The sequence below is a fragment of the Diadema setosum genome, chromosome 13 (genome assembly GCF_964275005.1).
Source record: "Diadema setosum chromosome 13, eeDiaSeto1, whole genome shotgun sequence".
Classification (NCBI taxonomy): Eukaryota; Metazoa; Echinodermata; class Echinoidea; order Diadematoida; family Diadematidae; genus Diadema; species Diadema setosum.
The window spans coordinates 36,693,034-36,719,366 of record NC_092697.1 but is presented as its reverse complement, the minus strand read 5'-3'; the positions used below and the strand labels follow the sequence as shown (position 1 = coordinate 36,719,366).

At 37.6% G+C, this 26,333-nt stretch overlaps 1 protein-coding gene across 1 annotated transcript in view; it reads right to left on the bottom strand.

The window, feature by feature from the left end:
• LOC140237296 (uncharacterized) overlaps positions 1-25,158 on the bottom strand; it is a 36,938-nt gene extending 11,780 nt beyond the window's left edge. The window contains exons 1-5 of the mRNA XM_072317237.1: positions 25,036-25,158; positions 22,482-22,769; positions 2,886-3,034; positions 1,650-1,762; positions 822-947 (exon numbers count right to left, since the gene is read on the bottom strand). Coding sequence (XP_072173338.1) covers positions 822-947; positions 1,650-1,762; positions 2,886-3,034; positions 22,482-22,651 — 558 coding nt within the window. The 5' untranslated portion in view covers positions 22,652-22,769; positions 25,036-25,158. The remainder of the gene's footprint in view (positions 1-821; positions 948-1,649; positions 1,763-2,885; positions 3,035-22,481; positions 22,770-25,035) is intronic.
• Between the last annotated feature and the right edge of the window lie 1,175 nt (positions 25,159-26,333).

Here is a 26,333-nt window from a genome sequence, read left to right as displayed (position 1 = left end):
TTCTTTTCTTTGTAGCTTCCAGGACTGTAGTTGAACCTGATACAAGTGTCTATTTCACACTGTCTTGTGTTTGCTTCTTTGTCAAACCTGTCATGATTTTTTTTTCTAACTACCTCCACCAAGGAAGTTATTTTAGCATATGTTCTATCATCCCTAATTGTGATCATGTTCTGATAACTCCATGTGTTTGTAAAAACTACATTCAATGTGCAAACGTGATTTTATCTCTTCACTTGTACTGATTGACAATTGTAGCAGGTCTAACAAAAAGTCACTCACACACTTGTCTTTGACATCCTAATTCACAAAGTATTGATACCGTCAGCTCTGAATTATTAAAAGACCTGTCATTTCCAGCCACTTTGTGAATAATGTGCAACATATTGTGAGAGCTGGACGCCTTTGAATGTTGTTGACAGACACATGACGCTATATAAATGCTGTTCATTGTCATCATCATCACCATCTTCACCTTCATCACCATCACCATCATATCATCATCACTATCATCACAACCATCATCATCATCATCACCATCATCGCCATCACAATCATCACCATCATCACCATCTTCACCATCACCACCAGCACCACCACCATCATCAGCATCATCAGCATCATCATCTTCATCTTCATCTTCATCATCATACAGTGTAAACTGCATAATAAAAACCCATTGGCTGTCGGCTTTTTTTCTTTAAGGTGGCCACAACCCACTGTGGCCACTATAGGAAGGTGGCTGCTGTAGACAGGTTTCAATGTATTAACTTTCAAAATTATCAAACAGTGATGAGCATTTCCAGCTCTGGCCGATGTGATACCTGCTGGAGACTTTCTGAAGGACCAGCCGAGATTCGGCTTTCAACTGTCTCCACTCTACTCTTGAGTTTGTCTAATTCCTCCTGCTTGCTTTTTAGTTGAAGAAGAGTCTCATTTAGCTGGCGAATCTGTGGAGACAAGAAATTAGGGTAAAAAAGATGAAGCACTTGAAAGTCAGTGCCAGTACACAGGACTACTTGTAAATAGTGAAAACAACAACAACAAAAAATAATAATAAAGTTTAGCATAAAACCAATTGGGAAGTGTCAGTCAAATAAGTGATTTTAAAAGAAAATGGATAAAGTCTGTTCTGCATGGTAAAAGAGGGGAATACCACTACTGAATGTCCTTGAGTGTCTAGATCTCAGATGAATTGACTTTTTGATATACCTAGACAGAGGAAAAGGTTGGTAAAAGAGCATAAACTCTAAAACTAGCGAACTAGCAATGGCAGCTTTACGCACAATACAGACATTAAATCACATATTTTATTGCCACAAACCTTGTCTGCGTAGTTAATAATCTCACTCACAATACACCTTTAATTTGTCAGTTATATCATAATTGTGAAAGATAAAGCACAGCTATGCAAGAACTGCTTTACATCCCCCATCTACACTGACACTTACAACTACATCCTGAGAAAAGTTACATGCGAAAACATGCAACATGAATGTTCCTTTGAAAATCTCCACACGACTTTCATCAAAAAGTTGAAATACATGTATGGTAATACAAGAAAACATTGCTGTGCTGAACACAACCATTCTGTATATATGGTAAGGGGTTCATGAGGTATTAACCAAATCACTGAACGCAGCAGGCCTCACCTTGATTGCAGAAGTATCTACTTTCTCTGGAACATCACTAATCCTTTGCAGTTTGGATTCTAGATCTATGATGGTGGCTTCTTGAGATGATGTTGATTCTACTTGTTGTGTGACTATGGAACAGGAAATACAAAATAATATTAGAAAACACACGTTTACAAGGTCGCAATCAGCTGAAGTAGCACACAAAACTGGAACATTGAGTGTGAAAAATTACTGTCGCCACTTTGGATGAACTACAATATACACTGACATCTACAATCACAGCACAAATATTGGAAAGAATTTGACCCCCCCCCAAAAAAAAAAAAAAAAAAGTCAAAGTGATATCATTGAATATATGAAGCATGTTTGTTTGTTGTTTTTTTCTCCTCTGAGTATCCAATATTTGATGCACCCTACCTAAATGCACACTGTGGCAAGAACTTTTGCAAATTGGAGCCAATGGCATTTTTCGTAGCATGAAATTTTTGCAAATTCCCACTGGCAGATTCATTTTGTTTGATCATTTTCAGATCATTTTGTAGACAAACACTTTAATTTGCTTGCATTTTACTTCAGCAAATCTTGGCTCCTCGCAAAAGTTTGCGAAAATCATGCACACAAAAATGTTGGTTTTTCTGTAGTTCTATTTTGGGCTGGTTCCAGCCATTATCCAAACGTTTTAATATATAGCATGTTTTGTCTATTTTTGCTATATTTGGTAACAATAGCTTTTATCAAAACGAATTTCATTGAAAAAAATACATGGTAACTGTTTTTTCACAATTCAATTTCCATTAAAAATTTCTACCAGTTTAATAGTTCAGGATTTTTTCCTAGCGTGCTTGTCTACCTTAATACAGGTCTATGCTCTGAGCTGGTCAAGACCATGCTCCAAACGACAAAAATATTTTTTAATACCATGAGTTTGCTATAACTTCACCAATAAGTTCCCACTAATCAATGCTGCGCACTGGCACTGGTCCGGCAGTTCCTGACCAGTAAAAATTACTGTCAAACCATTAACTTTTTCAGGAATGGACCAGTAAAAATGGAAAAAACTGGGTACCTACTGGTCTGACAGACAGGTTGGACCAGTAGAAAAAATGGGTTAGTGAGCAGCCCTGCATTATCCATCTGATTTTTTAAATTATTATTTTTTTTTTTTTTTACAGTATTCACTCTTCAGAAGTCTTTCTTTCCCCAAAACCTCCTGCCCGTTAGTGCTGTACTGTCTTTGTGTGCTTTCTCCACCTTTCTGTAGTTCCATCTTGAGCTGGTCGAGGTCGTGCTTGAGGTTGAAGTGCATCCAGATGAGTCCTCCGGTCACCACGATGCAGAGCACGGTGAGGATGAACATCACCAGGGGCAGGCACATAGAGCAGCAGGAACACGCCCTTGGTCTGAGTTTGGGGACGGATGGAGGAGGGACACGCCCAAACAGATGGATACAATTTGTAGATAGAGAAAAGGATCAATTCATGGTTGGAATGAAAGAAATGATAATAATAATAATAGTAATAATGATGATAATGATGATAATGATAATGATAGTGATAATGATGATAATAATAATATAAACAGTAATAATAATAATAATAATAGTAATAATGATGATAATGATAATAATAATTATAATAATAATGATAATAATAATATAAACAGTAATAATAATAGTAATAATAACAACAACAACAACAATAAGAATGACTATATCCAAAGTAGCCTCTTCAGTGTTGCCGCTACTCTACCAGAGGGCCCTGCAAATCATAAATTACCCAAGCATTACCAGGTACGCATCTATACACCTGGGTTGTGAGGGACACGATGGGTAAGAACCAAGGAGGTAAGCACTGGGCATGAATCAAACTCGGGTCCTCCGCACTAGAGTCAGGAGTCCGATCCACTATGCCACAGCGCCCCCATAGAAGGATGGTAGGAAAAATGGATGCAGGTAAATTTATAGACTTAAGAAAAAGAAATGGAGGAATGGAGGGGAAAATGGTAAGAGCGATGGACGAATGGATTAAAAAAGCGACAGATTTTTGGAAAATGAAAGATAGATGGAGGGAAGGATGGAAAAAGAAGAGATTAATCATGACAGACAAAAGGAGGGAGGGGAGGAGAATTGATAGAATTATACAGGAAGCAAGAAGAGATGGATGGATGGATGATATTACAATAAGACAGATTTTTATTGAGTGAGAGACAGAGGAAAGGATGGAAAATGGAGAGATTTATGTGGAAGTAAGAGAATGAGATGGAGATATATGAATGGATAGAAATATGGATGTAATGGATGAATTTTAATACATATCGTCGCCGGTCACACGAACCGACGAATCCCTCAGGTTTGCGTAAGGATGACAATTCAAGAAAATCGCGTTTGAAGTTAACCCATTTTTGACTTATGGTTGCTACACTTTCATGTCTATAATTTCCAATTATTTTTGTAGTACATCAGACTTCAATTCTTGCTCTAACTTGTGAAGTTTTTATCGAATTGTATTGTTAACAAATAAGCGGGAAATCGTCAAAGAGCTGCATGCATGTATTTTCGGTCTGCAAAGAACGTTGTCATTTTCCATGTGTGTCCATATGTACATGTACATTGAGCGTTGTCACTGTCAACACATGTATTACATAGTACGTGCACTGTGCGCGCGGTCAATGAACTGTTGAATCTAAAAAATTACACACAAGTCAATGCGTACTGATTCATCGGTTCGGTGACCGCGCGGTCACCGAACTGTCGAATCGCTTGATTGTTTAACACACGCGTCTATGGGGAAAACAAACAATTTTCACAAATGGAATTTACATACTTCTACAAAAGTGATAACTACGTAAAAATTACACCGAATTACACACTGAGAATTTCAGAATATGTAGTATGGAATATCTACTATCAAAATGATTGAAAATCTCAAAATCGAAAATTTGACCCAAAATTGAGTGATTCGTCGGTTCGTGTGACCGGCGACGATATGTACAATGTAGAATAGTCATATCAGGGTTATAGATTGGAGAGATATTGTAATAGATGATGAATGGATTGATACAGAATAGGCAGATTTATGTGAAGACAGTTACAAGAGAAGTGAGAGATAGAATTAGGAATATGAGTGGATAAATACAGAAAGGGGAGAAAGAGATGGAAAAGAGTAATGTTAAAGATGATGAATTTACTAGGTATGTGGGAAAAACCATTACAGTTGTATTCCCGTACTATAACAACTAATCTTTGACATAAAAAAAGTGGTGGCAACAACTCTACGGTACATTCATTCAAATCATATTGCCCAATATTTTACAAAATAGTTTATAAAAATAACCACTGTACCTTCTATGTCCAACTGCCAAACAAAATGTTTGAGTGTGGCTACAGAGTAGAATCTATGTGTACATGAGAATGGTTTATGCCTTGTGACGGCATGGCAATAAACATTAACGATAGTGATTTCATGATTGGGTTTCATCAAAACAACAAGCTCAAGATACAAAGTGACATCCTGCACCAAAACTGTTTTATTATATGCCTTGTTTGTGAGGTTTTCTACATTCTCCAGACATACGCTCTGTTAAAGGTACTGTTTACCATTGGGAACAGTGATTTAAAGAATGTTTGAGTTATCAGATTTGATGCACATGTGTACGTCAGTTGTATCACAAAACATCGTACCCGTATGTTTTGCAATAAAGCCTCAAATATATGGAGATATAACTATTTTTCTCAATAAACCATAACTGTAGATGGTATACATTGTAGTCTACAAACAATTTTACTATAACTATTGTTCACATTTTGTATAATTACACTTCATCATACTGATTAAACATTTTTGCATTGATAGATGATATCAGATTAATAGTGCCCGGGTATGCCCAGTCGAGTAATTTTCATCTTTATTGCAGCATTTTTGCTCAATTTCTATTCGCTCATCCTTGTGTCTGTACCACCTACCTTTTATAAGTAAGAAGGGATAGCGAAAAGTAATTACCATCACAAAGACATATCTTCCCTTGAAAGTGGGTGGTGATTATGCAATGAGACACGAGTCAATTGTCTTCGTATCTGCGCGGCAGATCCTGTTTGGCACATGCTTCAAATATTTTTGAGCGGCGGCTTCGAACATCTAACAAAGGAAATAAGACGGTTGTGACTCCATTCTCTAGAACCTCCTTGCCCAAACCGATCGATAAATCGTCAAATGCCGCAGTACAATGAAAACTTTTCTCGCACTTCTGCTCATCTCACATATAGCTTGCATTTTAAGTGGTGATTGACTATCAAGTGGTGTTCCCTAATAGATTAGCGTGTAAATTCTAAGTTTCTGTACTGTTTTGTGCGCAAAAGTTATGCCTGTAGTAATGTAGCTACTGGTCATTTCAAAGAAAAACATCCATCTATTTGTCATACAATTTTCACCAAAGCAAAGCTTCTATTTTCTCAACAACTCTGCTCACTACATGTCCAGCTTAACAGAAATCTAATAGAAGTTACATAGATTTGAAAAAGAGAATGTTTTCTCAAAGCATGACTACGTTGTTGTCTCAGAATAATGTGGCACACAGGGGGTTTCAACCATGGCACATACAGGGTTAATGCCTTTAAAGGGATCATATAGTTTTGGTTTTAAAAGACCCAACTTCAGGTTTCTGTCATTTTTCAGTGAGATGATATTAGAGTAACCTCCTAAAAAAATATGAAAGAGCATGTCATTTCAAGAGGAATTCAGCGTTCATTTGATGAAAATCTGTTGTGAAATGGCCGAGTTATCCAAAACAGAGCAATCTGACAACAAGGTGGGATCTACCTTTCACGAGGACCACTTTCTTTTACTTTATTTTTGGATATCTCAGCCATTCCAAAATCGATTTCCATCAATTAAACTTTGAAGTCCTCTTAGAATGGCATGTCCTAAATGTATTTTATAAGTGGTTTCTTGGTATCTCACAAAAAGTTCAAAGCCCAATCCTCATCTCAACCATTACTATACCATCACTTTCAAGATGCACTTCCTGCTATGAAATGAAGTTTGTGATGGTTCAGTATGTTCTCGAGGAAGAAAATTCACTGATTGAGAGTGATGTATATTTTGAGTGTAATATGACCTGTCTGACCATCACTTCCCTCCACCACGCTGCCATGAAGCATGAAATGTCTTCATATGAAACACACATTATATAATGCACAATATCTACTTCCAGTTGTGTAGACACATTGCACATACACATTCCCATGTAATACAATACTATACATTCACATACACATAATGGCAGAACGCTGCACATACATGTATTGGTGAAAGCCATAAAACAACACAATTGCATTTGCACAACAGAGGAAAAATGAATACCATGAAGGGATTACAAAATTGGAAGATACTGTACAATGTATTACATTTAAACTTGACTCTTGTCTACAATCTGTGGAGATTCATGGTTTTTCATAATTAGAACACAAAATATGAATTAGTGTCAAAAGATATATAAATCAATCTTGGCAGCTTTGTGCTGGTATATGAGTGTGTCCCTCTGTGTGGCTTGCGATAGTGAACATCTGTTTACAAGTGTATATGTGTTGTTGTTGTTTTTTTATGGAAAACATCCAGATTGAAACGAAATAACTAATGATACAGGTCTGTAAATCACTACCAGTGTATCCTAAACTGCCAGTACTTTATACATGCAGTGTACATGTACAGACTAAGTCTGGGATGTGTTCTGGTATTTTAAAAACACTCTTTTTATCATCATTATCATGCTTTGTGCCACAGTTGGACAGTTGCACATATTTCTAACTAACTAAAAAAAAAAAAAAAAAATAAAAATAAAAAAAAAAAAAAAAAAAATCTCCGGTGAATGGTCGCACCCCTCTTTGTATTTGGTAAATCCACTTTTACAGTATAGAGTCTATTTTTGGCCATGAAGCCCTGAAGTAAAAGAAAATGGAAGGGCAAAAAATGAATGCACACGGGACAAGTAAAACAAATTCATGACAAACAGATGCTTGTGATGTAATACACCAGAAATTTCTAATCAACTTCTTAAGTACTGGATGAGTCATGCACAGCAAATGCAAATCAGATTAATGAATTCATGCAATCTTTGCAGAGAGGAAGGGGGACAAAAAGACACATACATGTATATACATGCACATGTGCATGCCTAGCTGCAAGGCTTATCTCTATCAGAATAAAATGAATTGATGGTTAGATTGAATACATGATTCTCTAAATAGGAAAAAAAAAAAATGTCCTGCAGCCTTCTTGTCACAGATCTGGCAGAATTTGATTTTTTTTTTTTCTCTCTGTCTTCTTTTTTTTTTCCCCTTCTGTTTTGTTTTGGGATTTTTTTCCCCCTGGGGAATAATGTTCCAGGCTTGTGGGAACCCATCCGAGTAATGGATGGAATACATACCAGGGTACAGGTTGTACATTATACAATATGTATATTACTTCTGTACGCTTGAGCATGCTCAGGGCATATGAGAAGAGGATGATTTCAAATTCAATGCATGAATACTTTGTGATAAAAAAAGGCAGATTCGATAACACTGCAGGTGCAAAGACCAAGACCCCGTTTACAGTGCGGGGCTGGGCCGAGCCGCGGCTGAGCCCCGCAATTTTGTCCGTTTACACTGCCGGGCTCGGCCGCGCTTTTAATTCAAACCTTTCAATATTTTGTTGTAGTGGCGCTCTGCTTGTAAACAAACGCAATTTGGTATCTAGTCTGGCTTTCAGACCCTTTGCCAACTGGATTCCATGGCGACGAAGTCGCCGTTCGGGCAAAGGCCTTTGCCGAAGGAAAAATCCTTTGCAGGACAAAACTACCTTTAAACTATACTAGTTTTCGACGTTGAGGGGGTTAATATCCTGGATAGCGAAATAGTACGGGCAGAGGGTCTGGAAGCCAGACTAAAATTGGCCGTGCATTTGGCCCAGTTTGCGTTTACACTGAGAAATGGCCGGGCTCAGCAGCGGCATGGCCGGGCTCAGCAGCGGCTTGGCCGCGGCTTGGCCGCAGCCGAGACCGCCTCCAGAACGTGGCCAAATGCGCGGGCAATCTTGGCCCCGCATTTGGCCTTTTGCGCGTTTACACTGGAATGAAGGCGTGCTCGGCCACGGCCGAACCGCGGCCCAGCCCCGCACTGTAAACGGGGTCAAAGTCCCAACACAGCAAGCCCTTGCCTGTTATTGGTAAATAGTCAGGTTTATGGAGGGAGATTCAGATTCTACGGATACACAATCCCCACATACACTGTAATTCCCCTTCACACCTGTACCTGATTTGTACATACCGAACATGTACAAAATGTACCGGTATGTGAATTTAGAGCAGACAAATTTGAAAGTGTGCAGAATACAAGTAGCCCTACATTGTATATCTCCATATGAATCAACTGATACATTATCTAGAATTGTTTACTCCTTTGTAGATCATGTTTCTGACAAATCCTCTTCCACCAGTGGTGTTGATTTCTGGGAGATATGCATGCGGAAGCAGTAGACACAACAAGATTTGTGCTGTGCTTTGTGAATACCGGTACATAGTCTATTTTATGTCGCAGCATTACCTACCAGGTACCTATGTATACGGCTACACATGTACATTGTATGATCTTCCTTGTCAGGTGCTGCTTTGGCTATTATGAAGATGGACAATTTCCAGTCATGTCCTTGAAGAAACTTTATTCAAAGAATTTCCTGGGTTGGTGTACTGGTACATTGGTCTTCAATATCTACAATGTAGATCTTTCTTTAAAAAAAAAAATGTACTTCCTAAATGTACTGAATGGTATGACGTTTACTGATGCAAATAATGCATACAACCATGTGTAATCATACCCACCACTTTGTTGAATTTTTTAATACCAAATTACTAACTTGGAATGCAGAATAAAACTAAACTGAACTGAACCTTTAAGCATCAATAAATTCACAGTACTGGTGTACACTGTAGGCCTACATGTGCATACATGTACAATGTAAGTGATCTATATTCAGTTTACTGGCTGACAATATGTTTCAAGTACACTGTACATGTACCAATGATACTTCAATTTATGCCAAGATCTCTACTTAGAATATCTCCAAAATAAAATCATAAAATGTAACACTTGTGCTTCTGATCACTATCATTTCATGGGGACAGTTTCCTGACAAGCTTTGCAAAGTGTCTACATGTATGAGGGTTGACAGGTAGACACACATTATCTAAAGGCAATTCCATTTGCAAAGAAACAAAGCTCACTACATAATTTCACTTTGGCCAAATGAAACTGCTCATGCAAAAACTTCTTCGACTGGAATCTGAAGTTTGCCTTCCCCTCATTTGAAGAATGCTCCAGGTATACTTTGTTAGTGTGTGTGTGTATGTAAAGATATGGCAACATCTGGTTGTTCAGAAAACTTCAACAGTAAACATGGTACATAAATTTATGCCAGATTTATGTTAGAACTCTTATTTGAAAATAAATGAAAACCTACAGCTTAGCATGTGAAAACTCTTATTTGAAAATAAATGAAAACCTACAGCTTAGCATGTGAAAACTTTGTGCAGTGTAAATATGAGAGGAAGTAGAAGTAGTATGAAGAAGATTATCAGTGAGTAGGATTAACTAGCAACTATTTCTGTTGATCAAGCTCTTGTTTGTAGACCATATCAACTTGTTCAAATGTTTAACTCTATTAAGCCCTTTTTACACTTGTGTTTCTTAACCCTGGACTTTCTCTGACCCAGGACTATTGTTAGTCCCGTACCAATTTTTTCAGCTTTTTACACTCGCCAATTAGTCCCGTACTATCTCTTGTCCGGGGCTAAGGAGAAAACTGACCTTTTTACACTCATATTTCTTAGCCCCGGACTTTCCAAACCACATGAATATTCATGATTACGCTGTGTACTGTACACGTACACGCATGCACCGGCAGCACTTGATTACCTCGTTTCTGATTGGTCAATGAGGGTCGGATTTCGTCTCCGTCGCTTAGCCCAGGATTATTTTTTTGTTCTGTTTACACTGACTTGCTTGGCACCGCAATTGCGGTGCTAACCCTGCTATTTTGCAGGGCCAGATAGTACGGGATTATCGGTGGGGCTAGCCCACTTTGGCAAAAACGAGTGTAAACAGAAAGTGGGCTAAGGATAGTCCCGTACCAACGGTGGGGCTAAGGCCCCCCCCCCCCCCCCTTAGCCCCACCGTTGGTACGGGACTAAGCAAAAATTTACGGGGCTAAGGCCCCCCCCCCCCCCCTTAGCCCCACCGTTGCTACGGGACTAAGCAAAAATTTACAAGTGTAAAAAGCCCTTTAGCCACGTGTAGTTCTCAGTTCTTCCCCCATAAAAGAAATACAAAAATAAACATTAACAGTAATAATAATAATAATTCACAACATTTATATAGCGCGTTATTACATAAAATGTCTCTAAGCGCTAAAAAAACAGTGTATTATGCAGCACCTATGAATCAAATTATTGAGCAAATATGCTCAATGATAGATATCATATCACAAAGACCTTTAATAGGTAACATTTTGTCAGTATCTCTATTTAATTAGACAATCTAACCACCAGACTATAAATTACACAGTAAAAGTACAGTACAATGCATGTAGAAAGCAAATGGCAGAAATTTGTTGTTGCTATTGTTTTGTGGGGTTTGAACAATCTATTTTAGGGAGACAGTTTGGACAGCCAAATCTCTCGCTTCGCAAAATGAAGTCACTGACTACATTCACGTCGCGAGTCATCACTCATTGTGATTGTGGAACAGACCACATGAAGCGGCTGATATAGCCAAGTTTGTTCACAGATGGTATGAAAATGAACGATGTGTGGAAACTCACCCTTGCAGTCCACTGCAAGGCAAAACTTACACGCACAGTATACATACTGTATACATGTACAGCGTGCAAACCACAACAAACAGAGATGATGACATAACTGATTGTAAGGGGTTTTCAGTGCAGCCCATTTTTAATATTCTACTAACCAAAGTTATTTGCTCATTTCCAAATTTCACTATTAGTATGTTACACACTGTACAGTGTACAATGTAGCTGCAGGACATTACTTTTTTCCTTTCTGATGTCTGAAGTGAAAGACTGTGGTAATGTCATAGTATCACCTGCAGGTCAGGTGACTTAACTGCCATTTTGTTTTCTTCCTGTATTGGCTAAATTATTTCAAATCTTGGAAACATTGTAAATAACCTTACAAGAAATGAGAAGAAATCATGTCTTGATTCAGCATCGCAATCAAATAAACCCTGCACTGCTCACATGTCTACACGTAACTCACTTCTGTTGGAGACACATGTAACTGATGAATATTCTAAAACAGAGGGATTTGGGGGTGCATTATGTGTAGCTTGCCATTAAAGGTACTGTTTACCATTGGGAGCTGTGATTTAAAAAATGTTCTCGTTATCACATTTGATGCATATATGTGTACATGTAGGTCAGTTGTATCACAAAACATTCCCCAAACATTACCCAATATAAAAAATCTGCAATAAATCTTTGATCTATCACTAATTTTCTTAGTAAGCCAGAACTGAAGATGGTTTATTCTAGAAACAATTTTTATTACAACTATTGTTCATACTTCATATTTAACAATTCTAGATTATACTAATTAAAAGATTTAATTCTCATTGGTTGTCTCTATACCTAACTCACATTTTAGAACTACTTTGAATGCTGGGTTTTTGTTTCATCTGCAAATAATAAATAATGCCTTTAACACTAAACATAATCAATGTGCTGCTTTGATAAATTTGCGCTTTTGATACATTCAAAGCTTTACCTTCTGTAACGATTTGTTTTTGTTTTGTTTAGTTTAGTTTAGTTTAGTTTTGTTTTTGTTTTTTGTTTTGTTTTTTGCTGCAGAGGTACTTGACGATACCTCAGACTAAACATTACCACATCCAGCCCTGCTCAACTGCAGACATATGGTAACACAAGAGCTATGCAATATTGTTATTACGGACCCTGCAACAATTTGTCATTGTCATTTCTACAGCAGAGAGCCACATTGTACCATCGTCCCCTTAACCCGTTGAGGACGAGTCCCGCGTATACTCAGGCAGGTGTCTATGGGATATGTGAGTTGTAGCAAAATCAGTCCGTCCTTAATGGGCTAAGCAGCTCTTTGCCTTCAATTGTCATTAATTTTCTACATACAACAGTTGAGTATACAGTGTATGATATGTATAGGTTTTTACTTGATATGTAAACATATCATACCATTGTAAAAACCTAAACTGTACATGTAAATCATTATCTATTTTGCTGGGTTACAAGTACTATGTACAATGTAATATCATCATACTCAAACCACTGTCTGTACTCCCACAAGCCTGATTTAGAAAGAAAAGTCAAATTAATGTAAAATGTGCTACCATGTTTGTTCTGTGGACTGAATCCTGCCTTACATTATATATTTATAGTGTGTGGACTGATGGCTACATGTACCAGTATGTCTGCTGGTCATCACACTACTATAATTATGGTAAAAGTTCATCATATTCTAGGATTCATCACACCCTAGGGTCCAGTGAGTCCCCCAGGGATCCATACTGGGCCCTCTCCTGTTTCTTTTATATATTATTTGCCGACGATTCCAATATTATTTCCTCTCACAGTGATTTTAATTATCTTGTCTCTAAAACAAATACTGAGCCTGATAAAGTATCTGATTGCTTCAACGCAATGGTAATAAATGAATTGTTAATCATGTAAAGACAAGTGTTATGTATTTTCGTAAACCCACAATATCTCATGTTCTAGATGAAGTCAAAATTAAGATGAATAATGTTCAATTACATATCAACATCAATTAAATTTCTAGGTATTATACTTGACGAAAAATTAAAATTTAACGAACACCGTTTTTTGATTTGTAACAAAGTTTCTAAAAATATTGGTATATTATGTAAATTACGTACTATGCTCCCTGAAAAGCAGTTATTTATGTTGTATAATTCTTTTGTTCTCCCATATTTACAGTATTGCACCACCACATGGGCAAATGTTGAAAGTTAGATCCAATACACAAATTGCAAAAGAAAGCTTTACGTATGCTCTAATTCTGCTTACTTTGCCCCTTCTTTGCCTTTATTCTTCCGTTTAAAAACCTTAACAATATATGATATTTAATTCAAAATCGCTAACTTAATGTTTTATGTTAATAATAATTTGGCTTCAGTCAATATTTTTAATCTATTTTGCCACAATAAAGATGTTCACCAATATAATACTCGCTCACGTTTTAAATTCAATTATCCTGTAGCCAATAGTCACTCCATACTAAAATCTGTTAAGCATACTGGTCCCCGTATCTGGAACAATATTCCAAATGACATCGTTTCCTGTTCAACCATTTCTTCTTTTAAGTTTGAAGTGAAGAATTTTTTTTATTAATATTTATAAAGAAAATAACCAAGTTCAATAATTCATTTGATTTGAACTCCAAATGTATTTACAATTTAGCTATAATATTACCCATGAATTTCATTACCAAGAGGTTAATATTAATTATGCAGTCTGCATGTGACTGTATTCATGGGGGGGGGGGGGGGGGGGAGGGGAGGGAAGGAGGCATCGTACTTCATTGGGCTTAGACCTCCTTATTTATTTTCTCCTTTTCAATGTATAGTATTTTTTCCTATGTTTTATGTACAATTTCAAGCAGTTCAGTATTCTACTTCATTTAAAAATTTTGTTTACTTCATTTAAAAATTTTGTTTACTTCATTTAAAAATTTTGTTCACTTCGTCATGTACGTATGCATTCTATATACCATTGTAATCTGGGGGCTTTACGCCTTTTCAAGCTATCGCTTTCTGTAGTCCCCGTTCTCCTCATCAATATTTCCTTTTACTATGTTGATCTCACAATGTATTTGTTTTTATGATGACTGAGATGAATAAACAAATTGAATTGAATTGAAATGAAAAAAGTGGAAATTTTTGTGCAATCTTTCGTGCTCACCTGGGTAAAATCAAGTTTGCGTGAATTTATTTCTTTTGTGCTCACCTGGGTATAAAATCAAGTTTGTGTGAATTTATTTTGGCAGAGTGAAGGGGGATATAAGATGTAATAAGCAAAAATATTCACATATGTATGTTGTACTTGACTGTAATTTGTGCTAGTTGCAAGTCACGCCAAATGTGCTGAAATCTCCGTACTGCAACACTTTTGACTAGGACAGTGTAGAGAACTGTGTATGGAATTGGGTAATACAAGTACACACAAAGTTTCAAGAAAAATCCTGCAGGCATTGCATAGATATGAGGGAATAGTTAAATTTTGAGGAGTTGACCTTGACCTTTGATCCTGACCTTTAACCCATGACCCCAAAATTCCCTCTACTGCCAGTCAGTACATGCACATGTACACTGTAATAAGTTTCATGAAGATATCCTGAGCCATTTCCACGATATACATGTATAGTATCAACACTGCAAGCACTAGTATTCTCACATGAAAGAAGTTAGCATTAATACAAACTGCAGATCAGTCAATAAATTGATCAGGCATCAGAACTGCTATGAATCTTTCACTGCAAACCTGTGCATGACCCACGGCAGAACCCATTTCATTAAATTTCATGGAATTGAAACTCAGTACGCTAGCTACGGGAAACAGAAACACTGCAAACGCAGGGCTGCAGAAAGCCTACGTGTACATAATGTTGATTTACAGTTTAAAAGCATTTACTAGACAGTATAGTATCGGGTACAGTGTACCAGAGTTGTATGTTGGTGTATACCTCCAATGCTATTAGTCACACACATACAAGGTACAGTAGGTGCAACTCCATGGGATATGGTAGTTTTGAAGGGTACTAGCAATGATGACATACATGTAAAGGAGGAAGTGACAAGCAGCTCTGTATTACACTTGGTGCTTGGATGATCATAATGGAGATGTGAAGGTCTACATGTACAGTATGTTGTGCACTAATTCATGGGGAGCAAGCTTTTCCCGTTATTAGTCCTCCATCTTTATAACTTTTCATCTTTATAAGAAATGCAACTAAAATAGAAATACCTGTGAAAGCTTTCCTTAGATTACCTATTAAAGATACTGTAAAGTACTTTTTTTATACTCTAATCTACAGTCTGTGCAAGTTGCAAGTACAATATGTATGTAACTTCATAGCCTTCTCAATGGAGTCTTTCTCATTAATTTTACTAACTGTACACATTGTACTACATGTACCTGATAGTGACTGTACAGCCAGTGTTAGTATACATTTGTACGCGCACTCTCTAAGAATAGTTTTTCTCACCATTAATACTGGCACAACTGAAGGTAGCAAGTGCATCTTTTTTCTTTTTCTTTTTTATAAAATGGGAGCTGGTGATATCTAGAATGCAACACTTGCACTCTATGTTTTTGTCAAGAATAATGTTTCAAGTCGGTGGGGACAATTTAAATGTTTTGTTTTGTTTTGTTTTGTTTTGTCTTGTTTTGTCTTGCTTTTATAGTGGATCATACAACTATGGCAAGATCCTGCATGAAGTACTCTAGCATCTTTGATAATAGTCATTCACATTTTGTATTACGGGTAATTGCTTCATCAGTCCCCTGGTTTGAGTGTTCACAACGACATTGTTGTACTGTGTGAAGAAAAGTGCAATGACACAAGTAAATAGGAATGAACAATTGTAAACAGAGTTACGCAATGCATTCGATTGTACTGAATGACACATACCCCTGTATATGATGATGTACTATTAAATGTGTATGTGGGTTAATCAAATACCAGTGACCAATTGGATACACATGATCCCATAACAGTGAAACATTTTGATATAATGTTCTCTCACATCTCCCATGGGGGAAAAAAAAAATACTGATGTGCTTAATAGCACACACGTTAGTTAAAAGAGTAATTGTTTTTAGTGTAGTTGGTTTAAAATCTACTTTGATATTCCATGTGCCACACTAAAATCCAGGTGGCAGGAAAGTATTAGAAATCATGCATGAAGATACACTATGTATTACACATCAGAAAGCTGCACAGAATCACAAGTCTGGAAAGAGGCCGAAGACAATTTGTACTTCAGACTCGGCATCTCTCTCATGACAAGTTGAAAGCATACAAATGTATGTCATCAGATTGACTAACCCACATAATATGACAGATGATGCATTTTGTTGTGAGGAATAGGCAGTGCACAGTATTCCTGCCTCAGGGCTTGACATTATACGTAACATTTTGGGGATGTTGCAGGTCCTTCAGTAGCATTACAAACACAACAAGAAAAATAATCTGTAAATTCTCTCCCTCAAAAGTCATCTGCTACATGTAAGTACATTGTACTGTATACGCTGTTATTTTCGCGTACAGATATTTTCGTAAATGGGGTCATGGACATTTTCGCGAGATGTTATGTTCGCGAATTGACACAGAGGCCTACATAAGTGCACTACTATCTATAGCATATATGGTGACATTTTCAAATTTGTGGTCCAACTGAGATTCGCAAAATTCGCGAAAATTAAACCCTCGCGAAAATAACAGCTAAATACAGTAATAGAGTGTACAGGGTGTACATGTACCTTTGTATAGTACATATGACTGAAAATTGAAATACTGCATATTGATAGTGTGAGAGCCAGGTGACATTACAAGTACAGTAAGTGGAATCAACGTTTAGAATGATCTGTTAACTGTCGCTAGAAGTTCTAGAGCAATTCACATACCTGCGTACATTGATATGGCTTGGTTGCTGAGAACTACAATATGGTGATGTAAAAAAAAAAAAAAAATGATTGTTACAGTACAAGAATAAAGTGAAGACATATTTGTTTTAAATTCTCTCAGGTGGTGTGAGTGCAGTACTACATGCATGTGCTTTGTTCCAAAGATAACAGTAAAATACTAGCTACTCTAGTCAGTAATCTCTCACAGGTAGGAAAGACTTTACACTGTGTGCATTTCTACAGTTTCTCAATGTAATTTTCCTAATTTCAGCAGCTCAGTTTTGCTGGGACTTTTGTTTTTGTTTTGTTTTGTTTTTTCTTTTCAGGCATCTCTCTTTGACACAGTAGTAGACATGTTTAGGCGAGGGGTAAAATCTGAGAATACCAACTACATTGTAACTCACTCAGTACAACACAAGAGAAAAAAATCTATATTCCTCAACATTACTCACATCACAGCTCTACAAAATGCAATTACAGAAAAACATACATGTAGGTGTTTCTATATCATTATTTAACCAGGAATAACAATCATGAATTGGGACAGAATTTCTCGAGAACTGGCAGTGGAATACATTTCCTATAGCCACGGAATGAGAAACTGCATACAATGTTGTACACATGTACCTGTTATTTTCAGGCCTTTTTTTTTTTTTTTTGAAGTTTAGGGTTAGGAAATTTCTTTCTTTAAAATTGAATTTGGGACATTATGAGGCAATATTTTGACATGTTACATGTATTTCTTTCCCCTAAACTTGTACATACACAGGGTTCTCGCCAGGAATTTCTTCACGCTTGTCGGCATTTATGCGCGCTGTTCTGGGGGTGGGTACGGGAGGGGGGTTCCCCCTCCCTCGCGAAGCGCGGAAGCCTTCACTAATGCTCAATACAACACAGATAAATCGCCGCTAAAATGCCACTAAATGCGACATTCTCACGGAGATGTAATGAACGTTGTGAGGGGCATATTCTCACAGAAACAGTGCAGAAACTCCATACCTTATGTTAGCGGCAGTTCCTAAATAATACCGGTAAATGAAAGAGAAGTAGGTGCCGATGGTGGAGGTTCCGATTTCTTTTAGGCCTTTCCTGTTTCACTGTTGCAATAATTAGCCGCCTCTGCATCGCAACAACGCGCGCCGTGTTGCTTTCTCGCCGTCTGCTCGACCACGTGGTAGGCCTATTGCATGCAGATGCGCGAGAAGCGATCGAGAACTTTCGGGACATCGTTGCACTTTCCTTTCTTGGTATACTGCGGTAGTTTGGCCGTGACATCAAAGAGATATCCTACAATTTTAAATGTAATGATGGTCATTATTCCGAAGGTTTGTTTAATCATAAAATGAAACGATTCATTACTGAGTACTTCGAAGGTTTGTAATCGAAAACAACAACAACACCAAAGGTCGGTACTACAGATGAATGTTCAAAATAAAACTGATTTCGTTCGAAGATTAACAAGCATTTTTTTTTTTCATTTTCCGATCAACGAACCTTCAGAAAGGAATCTATCATCTATCATCGTTATTGTTTCAGAATAAAAAACCTTCAGTATAAGAAAACACCGTTTTGGGGCCGTTGTTGTATTCCGAAATTATACTGGCAGAACATTCGAAATAACAAAACTGATTTCGTTTGGATATAAACGAATATTTTCTCCTTTATAATTTTTCTATTAACGATCATTCAGAATCAAGAATGTAGAGTATTATTTTGCCATTATTCTGTCGGAGTAACGAACCCTGAGGGTAAGAAAACTATAACCGTTTTCATTTCTTCTTTATTGTTTTCCGATTAACGATCGTTCAGAATTAAGAATCTAAAGTATTATCGTTATTCTTTCGCAGTAACGAACCTTCAGAGTAAAAGAAAACTAACAGTTTTGGGGCCGTCGTTTTATTCTGAAATTTCACTGACGGAAACGTTCGAAATAACAAAACTGATTTCGTTGTGAAATGAACGGACATTTTTTAAAATCATTTTTGGATTAACGAACCTTCAGAATAAGGAATATAGCATTGTTTTATCATTAATCTCTCGGATTAACGAACCCTAAGAGTAAGAAAAGTGCAACTGTTTTTTTTGGGCAGTTGTTTTATTCCAAATTTCACTGGCAAAACGTTCGAAATGACGCACTGATTTCGTTTTGAAATTTACGGACATTTTTCTTTATTCAATTTTCGGTTAACGAACCTTCAGAATAAAGAATCTACAATTTATTATTTCATCATTACTACTTCTGTCGGAATAACAGACCCTTATAGAGTACGAAAACACGCTGTTTTGTGCCGTCGTTTTATTCCGAAATTTCACTGACAGAAACGTTCGAAATAACAAAACTGATTTCGTTGTGAAATGAACGGACATTTTTTCTTAATCATTTTTTTTTTTTTGATTAACGAACCTTCAGAAGAAGGAATCTAGCATTATTTTTTCATTAATCTGTCGGAGTAATGAACCCTCAGAGTAAGAAAACTGCAACCGTTTGGGGGCAGTCGTTTTATTCCAAAATTTCACTGGCAAAACGTTTGAAATGACGCACTGATTTCGTTTTGAAATTTACGGACATTTTTCTTTATTCAATTTTCGGTTAACGAACCTTCAGAATAAAGAATCTACAATTTATTATTTCATCATAACTACTTCTGTCGGAATAACAGACCCTTAGAGTACGAAAACACGCTGTTTTGTGCCGTCGTTTTATTCCGAAATTTCACTGCCAGAACGTTCGAAATAACAAAACTGATTTCGTCGTGAAATGAACGGACATTTTTTCTTAATCATTTTTGGATTAACGAACCTTCAGAATAAAGAATCTAGCATCATTTTATCATTAATCTGTCGGAGTAACGAAAAAAAAAAATGAACCTTGGTGGCGATGACTGATGCTGGTGTAGAGAAAAACAAAGACAGCTCGCTCTAAAGATAAAGATGCTTCCTTCTTTCAGTTTATTTTCTCCCCAGTCATTCTTATCGTTCTCCTCCCATGAACCCCTGCCATGCACGGACGATGAACAAAACAAAATGTTACCGACGCTGCAATGAAAAAAAAAAAAAGAAAAAAAAGAAAGAAACACGTCCTCGAAGCAAATTATCTACACTTTTCAAGTTGAAAAAAATTGATGTTCGTAATGAAGAATAAAAAAAAAAAAGCACGACCTCAAGCAGTGGGGAAACTTGATATCATGGCTTGGAAATTTCCACGAAAGCCAGGTGTCAGATAAAGAATGTCGCGCGTACTGCCACCTTGCTTCAGTAGTCGTAAACAGCGTGTACATAGCATGTAAACCAACTGGGAATATTGATGAATGATCAGCCATTTATTTTCTGCCCATGAAGGCCCCCTAACCCACCTTTTAACAAACCAACCCAGAAGCACGTGGAGCATTACGTACGTTGAACTTGAAAGACCATCATGACAGAATTACTATAAATTTCGGCCCGGAGAAGGAAAATGGAATATTCACGAATGACGTTTACAAATCCATGGAAATTGAAAAGGCTAAAATGGAACGCATAACCCACTGAAACTACCAAAACCTAAATAACAATTTGCATTTGCTTACTCCATCGCACGTTCTTTTTTCTTTTCTTTTTTTAAACGAAAAATGGAGTTAATTTTCTCTCTGCGGCAATGCTTTGAACGCATCTAATTTTGCATCATTGCCGATGGCCAGCTTCCTAAAGAATTGATACGAATCCTTTCAAATATACGAAACAAAGTCTAAACATCCTGGATCCTGGCGGTGAATTTCGATGGTATTATAAATCCTGCTCACTATCAAAATTTAATCATCAATAGTTCCTTGCGCCATTTTACCAACCAACTGTAACTGTTCCTGAAAATTTCATCCTAATCTGTTCCCAAATTTTGACTTATTTTGCGAATAGAGAGACAGACAGGCAGACAAACTAACAAACAAACCAAAGCAGCCAAAAAAAAAAAAAAAAATACAACCTTTGGCGGAGGGGGGCATGCATTTCATATCGTTTGTTTTTGCGTAACCCGACAACAAGCGTGACAACAAGCGAGCACGTGTCAGCCTTCCTCGGCCTCCTTCCCTCTCTTTCCGTCCTCTCTCTCCATCTCACAATACACTGTACCGTTGTACACGCAGGCAGTGGCCGGCTGGGTGCTTGTGCATGTGTGTGTGGATCCCAAATCAGAGCGCATGTGAGTGAGCAAGTGTGTGATGTGGTGTGTATCAGCTAGTACGTCGCTCTGTTGTGTTGAGCCGCGTTGTTGTGATCGGTGCGGTGACTGCGTAGATAAATTTTTGCGCTTGTAAGTATGTAAACTGCTGCTGCTTTCAACATCTAGCATCTTTTCTAGCCAGATAATAAAGATCGAAAAAGGCGAGAAATTGGTCCGAACTTAGCTCGTCAAGCAAGTTACCCTTGTCGGCAAGTTCACGCGTGGTGTTACCCTTGTCGGCAAGTTTTACCCTTGTCGGCAATTGCTTCTTCAAACCGCACGCTTGTCGGGGCCGACAAGGGTGATATACGCTGGCGAGATCCCTGATACACACTGTATTTGTCTATTCAAAAATTGACAAAAAAATCATTAATTACCAATCACATACATGTATAGCAACACACTTTATATACAATACATTTGTACGCATTTCAAAGGTGTTTGCAGTACAATGTATTCACTGGCACTGATTTTCACAAAATAAGTCATTTTTATATATTTTTCATTAATTTATTTTTCTATTTTTTTTTGCATTGATGTATTAAAATAAGAGAGATTTTCGGTTTGAGACTTGACATGTGTTAGGATTGTTAAAACACCATTCATTAGAGGCATACATATGCTGTGTGGAGGGTTGAAGATCTAAGGCTGCAATTGTAGAGAGTCATCAACGACATTGCTATTCATTTCATTCTTTCTTTTCTTTTGTTTTTTCCCCCAAGAGGCAGTTTATGAAGATCTCTTCTCATGAAGTCTTCACGAGATCTTACTAGTGTTCTTAGCTGCTTGACATTGTAATTAAATTTGTTCAAATAAAGAATATTCCAATAAATACACTCTCATTTAACAATCTTATATTGCAAAGAGCAGGTAAGAGTAAATGATTGACTAAGTTAGAAGGAATAAGTCAAAATAGAATGGAATCCACACTACCTTCTGACAACAGTCTTCTTTGGTGCCAGGAACAGCTCATCATTGTCTGAGGAGTTGGAGTCGGAGTCGAGGCGTAGCAGTTCGTGGCCCTCCTTAGAGCGCTTGCTCTTTCCATTTTTCTTTCCATTAGCCATTGTGAGAAGTGCATCCAACTCCTTCCTCTTTTTCATTCTTTTCGTCCCCCTCAGAGAAGAATGTTTCTGTCGCTGTGGCTCCAGATTTGATTGCTGTCACGTTGGTCACTTGGTGTGTATCAAAGGCCGGAGATTCGCCATTCAGTGATTTCTGCTGGAAATGAGGTGACAAAAGTTACAATTACACACAAATCTGAAACATGCTCTTACAGATGATATTTGGATTAAGTTCTGCTACACAGACTCATTCATGCCCAAGAGTTTATCAGTGAGGGACTTGTTAAGTTCTAAACAGAGGCTTTAAAACACTGGCATGGAGACACATCATTCTATTTCCCTCTTTTTTGCTACTTTCATCTTGAAATAATATTCCACGATTACAAAATTGTTACTTACAGCGTGACCTTTAAAAGTGCAGCTCCGATCGCGTGAACTCCCAATTATTCAAAATGGCTGTCAGTGAAAGATGATGTACTATTCGCACACACTGCATATAATCTTTGTTTTCGGTAAGTTATGAATTGTGTATGTCAATATCGAAAACATAGACATGAAGTCTATTCTAATGAAGATTGTCTTTAATGAGTTTGAAGTGACAAAAATGATGTCAGGTATCAAAACTCAACATCAATATGTACGCTTTGTATTCGCTTTGTGTTGTGGACAATCCTGGTACAGCTCTGTCACATTTTTACAGCAACTGGGCTGTGTATAGTTATGATATAATCCTACTACGTTATCGACCGCCCTTACACTGTATTTAAACCGACCGCGTAGTATTGGTGCACAGGAAGCTTATAAATGTAGTACACACTTCACTGCGCGCAGAGCACATAAAAATTGATTGGCTTTGACTGTTGATGAGGATGTGTGGGAAAACGCGAAAATTCACTGTTCATTAATGGTTCTAATCAAGGACAAAATTTCGAATGAATATTTTCACTGAATCATAATGTAACGTCTATGGAAGTTTCTAAAAAGCTTCCTACAACACGGTGTTCAATACAACTCGGTTTGCGTGCATTGTCAATGCAAAAACAGCGGTCGATTTCAATAAGGAGCATTACCGTGACCGCGGGGAGCTGAAACGAGGTCACGCAAATTCGAAGGCGATATTTTTGCACTGAAACTTCGAATCGAAATGGGAACAACGGCATTTGATATTGCTGGATTTTCTCAATCACGTAGGTCAAGTTTTTAATGTGAATTTCAGTGTTAAATATTCTTATCAAACAAATAAAGATTAGGCGGTCGATGTGTAGTAGGTCCAACCATACTCCCAGAGCAAATGATGGGCAATTTCTTGTGGGATTCATAAAAACAATGACGTGTGACAAAGGACTTACTTTATTTCAAATAGCCTATTACTAGCTGGCTGGCTATATATGCACTATATCAGTTCGGGAAACCCACTCACAAGGGGGGCCCCTCCTTATAAGTAACCCGTCCCCCTTATAAGTAACCCCGTCCCCCTTATAAGTAACCCCCGGGGCACCCCTTATAAGGAGTCTCCACGCTTTTTTGCAATGCAACGCGAAAATGAAAGGACTGCGGCAATTTGCTTGATTATGTCCATAAAGCTTCACAAGTTTCCTAGTTACTCACGAAATTTGAGCAAAATCGGTTTGAGGCATCATATCTAAAATCATGGATTTAAATGCGATGTCAAACGACCCATGCGAATGCTGAAATGCGAGCGATTACTGGCGTGAGTGTCGCCAGGCGCGGCGGCGCGGCAATGCTTGAGTGCAGACGTGGCGACTGACCTCCGTACTCAGTCGCCACGTATAAGGGGGACGGGTTACTTATAAGGAGGGGCCCCCCTTGTGAGTGGGTTTCCCGAACTGATACTGACACTGATATATTAAAGTCCTGGTAGAATTTTCTATTAAAAGTATTGCAGCAGTCTAGCAAGAGGGTATCAATTCATTGTCATTTTTCTTGCAGTGCACCTTACCAACTTACAAATCAAGCCTAAAAAAACAAGTGTTTGATGACTGACTAAAAAAATTCAATGAAATGAACGAGAATTGATGAATCACTGACAGTCAACACACAACAGAGCACTAACGACTATTGTGTATTACGTTTCGTAATTCAACACACAGTGGTTGGTTGCACACTTCTCCAAAGTTTCGATTCTGTTTGTTTAAAATTTAATGTTTAAAGTGAGAGAGACAGTATCCAATCTCTACATCTGTTAAGTGTTAGGTCCAACAAGCTTGCGCTTGCTTGGCAAGTGCAGTGCAATCATAATCATATACGATTTATAAATAACATACATCCCAACGTGTGGGACTACGTAAATTGGTCAAAGACTCGCAGTTTACATTTTTTATCACTAGCAGCAAAAGTTTCACGTAAGTAATGTGATCAAATTAACAGTCCAACAATAATAATTTCGCAATTTTGCCACTCACTTACGTATAATTGAGGCCTCAGAAGAGCAGACGTGTGTCATTCAATCGCGTAATCGTACGGTCTGGCGTCCACTTGGATGGATGTGTCGTTCATTCGGTACTTGAGGTCATGGACCAGCGAGGCGAGCGAGCGATCACGAACTGATACTTCCACGTACCATACCATGTACAATTTATCATCAACGCACGCGCAGCGGCTGCGCAGCAGGTGCATCGGATGATCGGAAAAAGCGAACATACGCGCTATACATCGACCACTATGACACACACAGTCAAGACTAAGTACTGTACTATATTGATGGGCACTATGGGAGGATAGATATTGCGCTTTCACTGGCGCACGCACATAGTTGGCTTTCTTGTGAAATCGTCCGATATGCCAGAACTTGCCTGCAACAAAAACAAAAAAAGAAAGAAAGAAAACAAAACAACCGAACCCCAAATTAAACAAACAAACAAATCAGAAACACCAAAAACTCCTGAAAACAAACAAATAAACAAACAAAAAACAACAACAACAAACCGACCTAAAAGTTGGAAAAAAAAAAACAAGCAGCAATTAATGAAAGATAGAGAGAGGGAGAGACAAAAGGATCTCAAAGTGCAGCAGTTTCAAATTCATGACAATGACAATGACAATGACAATGACAATGACAATGACAATGACAATGACAATGACAATGACAATGACAATGACAATGACAATGACAATGAATTTTATTTCTTAAAACGGCCCCTCCCCGGGCATGGAAGAAATACAATGAGTATAAAACACACAATAAAAGAAAAATTAAATCTTTGGCAGTCACAACACATAAATACATGTAATATAATATCGGCAAGATTTAACAACAAATAGAGCACACTGTGCCAACTTGCACACCTCACAGTTTTGGCACTACTAAAAATGATTCTAGACAAACTTCAACATAATTATCTTACAAAATCTAGACAAATTCTTCAACGTTTTAATACTCTTACTACTAAATAATTGATGAAATTTAATAACGTTAGGACGGCGTGAGAAATATCTCTTAATATAATGCCTACGTGTTTCACTGAAGAAAGGACAAACCAACAAGTAATGAAATTCATCCCCTTGAACCTGCAAGTTACATAGAGTACATAATTGGGATACTTGATCAGGTAAATATCGACAAGTAGCAATAGGCAGCTTGTGGTTCCCACACTAAATTTACACAGAGTTATTCTTTCCACAACATCCAGCTTTAACATTAATTTTTATTTCAATGTTATAGTATAAGCAGAGGTTGAAAACTGCTTAGATATAACTCGGT